General features: G+C 40.3%; 1 protein-coding gene across 1 annotated transcript; it reads left to right on the forward strand.

The window, feature by feature from the left end:
- Window positions 1–2,190: 2,190 nt before the first annotated feature.
- Window positions 2,191–2,757, forward strand: ASCL4 (achaete-scute family bHLH transcription factor 4). The gene has a single exon (XM_010585362.1). The coding sequence runs from the start codon at window positions 2,191–2,193 to the stop codon at window positions 2,755–2,757; it is 567 nt and encodes a 188-aa protein (XP_010583664.1).
- Window positions 2,758–6,189: the final 3,432 nt, after the last annotated feature.

Genomic DNA, 6,189 nt, shown 5'->3' on the forward strand with positions numbered 1-6,189 from the left:
TTAGAGGCCAACGTCCTCTTTGTTTTAAGAAAACGTTAAGTCCTGGCCTACCTGAGTGCTACAGCGAATGAGCTATTTTCATTTAAGCATTCATTTCTGAAAACATTTTTACTGGACAACAGAGTTTGTAGTGCAAGTGATATTGAAAGGCCCATACTGTTCAATGTTTCCAAAGATTTTTTTAAAAGGCTGAAAGGCTCTCTTGATTATTTGATCTGAAATGAATTGTACATACCTGGGGTGTTCCCCAGTAATTCTTGCCTCACACCCATACCTTCCATCTGAGCTATGGCGCATATTGTAGAAAGACATTTAGTTGTGACTGGAAAAGATCTCATGAAACACATTAGCTAACTCTTAGGTAATGCTACAAAACCTTCAGCTTCAAACATCAGCTCTTGCTAGGCAATGTTAGTGATAGAGGCAAAAGTAGGTGGATAGTTGCCCTGGCTTTTGAGCCATTTTGGTGCTGATCCTGCCCCTGGCATAAATCAGAGTTCAGAGTCGTTCTCACTCATGTCTGTCTGGAACGGTCTGCCTGTACGTTCGTCATACTTTGAAGATTACCATTGGTTCTTGAAGCTGCAGAATAGGCCAGCAAATATACGAAGCTGACTTGAAAATGCACGCTGACATCATTGCTGCTGGTTTCTGACTCAGCAGAGACATAGATATGTTACTCGGAGTGGAGGATGTTGTTTCAGTTACTCACGCTTCTGAGGCAGTTTGGCATGAACGACTGAACAGGGCGGAAACTTTCACTTTGAGCAAAAGAACAGTTTTAGTAGCGCCTATGTGCCTGTACCTTTTCACGTCCATCCCTTCCCACAACTGTCCCAGACCAAATGTTCAACTCCCCAAACCGTTGGTGGCAAAAAAAGGAAATGCAGTTAACTGTGAAAATGTGTTTTCAGAAAAAAATTATAACTATGGAGCTCTTGAACAACAACAACAATGTGAGAAAAGTCAAAGACCCTCCAGTTGCTGCAGAAGAAGATCCTAACACAACAGGATATCTTAGAGGAAAGGCACGGATGAGGACATTATGCCCTTTTACTGCCAAAAGTCCTTGTATTTTGTCCATGTCTTCTCCTTGGCAAGCTGCAGGCAAACTGAAGGATGCAGCACAGATCTGCCACAGTCAAGAGGGATTTTCAGCTCCCCAATTAAAGCAGTGTGTAGGGTCTATCAGGTAAGCCAATATCTGTGTAAACATCTAGTAATAGCTACACAGGGGGAAATCAGGGCATCTCCTTTGTATTTGTTTATCTGAGGCAGATGCTTATAGTGATGGCCAGAACATTTCTGCAAGGAGCAGAAACATGCAAAATGTTGAAGATTTTTTGAAAATGCTCAGGTTCAGTTTGTGAAACTCATGCTTCTTGAAAAAGCCTCTCTTTGGGCAAAGCAAGCAGTTTTCCTCTTATGCTTGCAGGTATGCATTCTTGATCTGACATGACTTGCAACCACAAGAGAGCACTCTTTCCTTTGAAGATTTCTCAGCTTCCCCAGAAAGCTAGAGACATGCCATACAAGTTTTGAAAACTGCTTGTGAGCTGTTTCAGTTAGACCAGAGCAGCCGAAACAACAAAGCTTGCAGTTGTCTTTTGGATTTCTTTGTGAAAAGCCTTTGGGTAGTTTTCAGATGACAGAAGATCCTTGGTTCCTGAAAGGGAGGAGTTCTGCCAAAACTTTGAAGATTCCTGTAAACTTTGCAAATTACCCATCTTTTGGAGACAATTATATCAAACGATATCATGGATTACAATACATGAGAAGTGTTTAGAGCCTGGAAGATTATTTATGTTTGGCATTAACTCTTATGGTCATAATTTCAAGCGGAGAGAAAAGGAATACACAGGAACCCTCTTATTATCTTTTGAAATATGAAGATCAGAGGAAAAGAATGGTTTAAAGTGTGGAGTGATGGTCCTCAAAACCTGTCTGTAAGTTAGCTGGCATCCTACATCTATAAAAACAACAAGGCTTAGAGCGGATTTCCAGGCACAGAGTGGACTTCATGAGTTGTTAGCAGTGCTTTGAGATCTGAGTTTTTATACACCGCAGGAGGAAATTGCAGCCTGCAGGGCAGAGTACCTAGACAAATGTTTCCTCCTTGCTTGGACTGATACAAGATTTGGAAGCCAAATTCGGGAATTGACATTCTACCGGCGAGGAAAAAAAGGAAGCATGGACAGCAATAAAGATGATGATGGACTACTGAACCGGATTGCATTTCCAGGAGCTATGTCCCTGGCTAACAGCCATGTGCATCCTCGTGGGGTTCCCCTGAGAGAGCCCTTTGGGGTTCCCTTCCATCTGGACCCGTCTTACTGGGAGCAAGCCTACCGCGGGCACACAGGTCGCATCTCCTACATCCCATTCCCTGGCTACATGGGCATGTATGACTATTCCTTTGAGCCTGCCTTCATTCGGAAGAGGAACGAGAGGGAAAGGCAGCGGGTGCGCTGCGTGAACGAGGGCTACACACGCCTGAGAGAGCACCTGCCCAAGGAATTTGCTGACAAGCGCCTCAGCAAAGTGGAGACCCTGAGAGCTGCAATAAGCTACATCAAACACCTGCAGAGCTTGCTGGACTGCCACCCCTTAGGGTCTAACAGTAAGGAAACGCTCTCTGCCAAGGAGCTCCCAGAAGCTCCCAGTCCTGGTCCCCTGCGGGAGTGCAACAGTGATGGAGAATCTAAAACCTCTTCAGCTTCATCCCCCTACAGTGAATTTGAGGAGACAGGCAGCTAGGTAATGGCCTCTCTGGAGACAGAAAGCTTCGAGTTCGGCTGAAAACCAAATCTAAAACCCTGGGGATTTTTCTACAGATGAAAATGAATACCAGGAAAAGGAAAAACAGCTAGAGAAAAAAAAAAAAGGTATTTTCAATCTGTCAAAGGACTTTAAAAGTTGTCTGTACAAAACCTAAAGATGATTTGTTAGCAAACAGATATCTCTCAGGTTGCTTCAGCTGTGTTACTAAACTTCCTCTGGATTGTTAAAACTGAAGCAACGTTTGCATTCTACTTTTCATTCAGCTTTTATTCTGTTTGTCTATTTTCTTTTGCCTTTCACTCCATGAGACAGCAAAACCAGATAAATCTATTTCAGGAAATTCCCCTCCCCTTTCTCCTGCTTCCTCCTGTAAGTTTTATTGTCTCTTTTTCCTGACTGCTAACCTGAGATGCAGTGGGTTGCAAACACTTGTGCTGGGAAAGGTAAGATTCAGGTAAACTGTCTTTACCTGACATTTTTAGAAAACTCACAGAAATACTTCCATTTCTGAAAAGACAATTTTTAGAATATAAATAAGGCTATATTTGGGAATTAATTTCTTTTATGGCATCTTCTAAAGTGAACGAAGCAACTCATATATTGGACACTGGCTGTTTGGTGATTATTTGAAGGATAATTTTCAGGAAAAGAAAATCTGACACTTTCATTCTAATCAATGCTAGGAAGAGGGAAACAGAGTTCTGTAAAACTGCACCTTCAAAAGCAAAGCTCCACTCATGATACTGAAAAAATGTTTCCAGCCTTTTTCCTTCTTTTCTGAAAATTGAGTTTGTGGACAAAATAGTCTTGATTGTGTCTTTTTGGCAGGTCAGAGATTCTATGCTTAGAAATATGTTCCTGTAGTGGTTAGATACTGGTGTGTACAAAAAGGGCAACATTGAACATATCAGTTCACATCTGCATGAAAATGTAGATATTTCTCCTTTTTTTTAGAATATTGTATTACTTTTTCAAAGAATATACCTTTTAAAATTAATATCTCAAATTCTATGGAATACCTTTCATTTGGACCATGTCTACTTAAAATGAGAATTTGTCTCCAAATTGCTCTAAAATCTTCCTTTCTCCAAGGCCAGATTTAAATAACATTTAGCTATGTGCTTAAATCTCATTCTGAATATGGGGTAAACGCCTTCTTACCCATACACTTTCTACAGACCTTTCAAACTTTGTTTTTTTGGCCTTATGTAGGTGAAATGGTTTTGTATCTTTTTGTCTTTCCTTCCTGTCATGCTGACTGAACACCTGAAAAAATACTCATGTATAAATAAGAACAAATACTGATCAAATACCTCAAAACATGTCCATAAATTTCATTTAAATAAAAAATTGAATTAGTCCTGGCTGTGGTTTTTTTTCACATTCAGTTGATAACAAACAGGACGGCACTGTTCGCAGGAGTAGTGAATTTTCAGGAAAGAATAAAGACGACGGATAGGAAGTAAATATGAACTGCTACCTATGAAACTAAATTTTTAATCTAGATTTTTAAATCTAGGTAAGGAGTGGGTTTGTATCATGGGCATCTAATAAAAATTATTTGGTATAAAAATACTCTGCTGATCTCTAGCAGACTACTCTGAACATTTGTACCCTTTTAGCTCTTGTGTCCATGGCAGTCACAGGCTTCGTTCTTTATTCTTTAGGTGGTAGCCAGCTTTGTTTTCTAACAACTATTTTGTTTTTCTAAGGACTGTAACTTTTGCAGGGTCTGTTTCCCAGACCCAAAGAGTAGAACTCTAGTTACCTGGACAGTTCAGATCCAGAGCCAAAGCACTCATTTCTGGGTGTGTAAGTGTTTGCATTTGTTATTCAAGAAAGGGGAGGAGGGCAAGGTAGTGGTCTGAATGTCTGATTGGGATGCATTATTTTTTGGCTTTTTTCCTTTCCTTTGAGGTTTCTGACGAGATTCAACCTCTCTCTCTCTGCCTCAGTTTTGAGATTTCTGGAAATATGGTAGTGCTGCTGGTAACTCTGTCAGTAAGCCTGAAGTGCATTTCTCCCTCAAAGCAGAGATTAAATCTTTGTTATCTATGAAAAACGTACACTTCCTTAGAGTACCTGCGATAAATTCTGTGAAACATGTAATTGTTTGTAAAGCACTCTGAAGATGAAAAGCAGTTACTATACATATAATGACAATAAATAGCCAAATCAAACCGAACAACTAAAAATAAAAATTACCAGAATGACCATTACTTCCTGGGCAGGACAGATCAGATAATGCCCCAAATACATTTTTAGGTCAGATAGTTATCACAGAGGTTTCACCACTACAGACATATATCCAGGAGCCACAATCCTCTGATTTCCAAACTCTAGAGAGATGGTGCAGCGTGCCACCTTCTCCACGACCAGCTAGTTAGCTTGGCCGAAGTGGACTAGGTTGTGTCTCTGCCCACTTTCAGCTTCATCTCACGTGGGATGTTCCTCAACAGGAGTCTAACCGAGTGGAAAGCATCACACCCTGGGCCTGTGCTTGGCCGTCATCGCTCTACGGTGTCTCTTCACATGTGAGACACAGGCTGCTCTGCTGCACATCTAGATGGGACTGGTTTATTTGTTGCATATCCTTAATACTCTGCAGTCAGAACCAAACCTGGATTTGGTGAAACAATATTCTGGAAGAGGCTTCTGGACCTCAAGTCGAGGAGACTGGTTAAAAGTCTACTTTTCAATAAAACCGTAGCTACTTTTGTTTTTTAGATTATACATCTTTAACAGCTCTGGAGATGTCCTTAAATTACCTCCCAATCCAACCTCAATGCTGAAGGTACAAAAGCCAGAATGTCACAGGTAGCTTAATTTAATTTTAAAGGAAAATTAATTTCTGGATAAAAAGGTAATTCTTTCTGTGTGAAAAATCTGTCACAGGTTGAACCACTCTCCTTAGGAAAGTTGTACATTTTTATTTCTCACAGTTCCTGTTGTCATGCAAACCTCTTGCACACTTTTACTACAAGGAAGTAGAAAACAGCTCAAGATTTCCCAAATATGGATCAGTGCTACAGGCATCAATAAAGGTTTAAAGTGAATGCTACATTTCAAAAGCTTTCTTAAGATGTTTCTGTCTAGACAAAGGTTTTCTTCAAAGCTTCTAAAGTGTATCATTATCAGACTTTGAAAGCAGACAATGATCCAGCTTGTCACCATGAGAATTAAAGTTCTAATAAAAATGTTGACCAGAAGAATTCTCTCCATGTGGCACAATTGCTATTTACAAGAAAGGTGAACACTGATATCCATAAGCAACCATGCTGCAGCTTTATCAAACTCCTGCGCACCGAATGCAGACACTTTAATCTCTCTATCAAATGTGAAAAAACCACACATCTGAAGTCTTCCCTCTTCTGCCATTAAATTACAAATCCATTTGCTCCTTGATAT

This window comes from Haliaeetus leucocephalus, unplaced genomic scaffold (genome assembly GCF_000737465.1).
Source record: "Haliaeetus leucocephalus isolate CR32 unplaced genomic scaffold, Haliaeetus_leucocephalus-4.0 Scaffold101, whole genome shotgun sequence".
Taxonomy (NCBI): Eukaryota; Metazoa; Chordata; class Aves; order Accipitriformes; family Accipitridae; genus Haliaeetus; species Haliaeetus leucocephalus.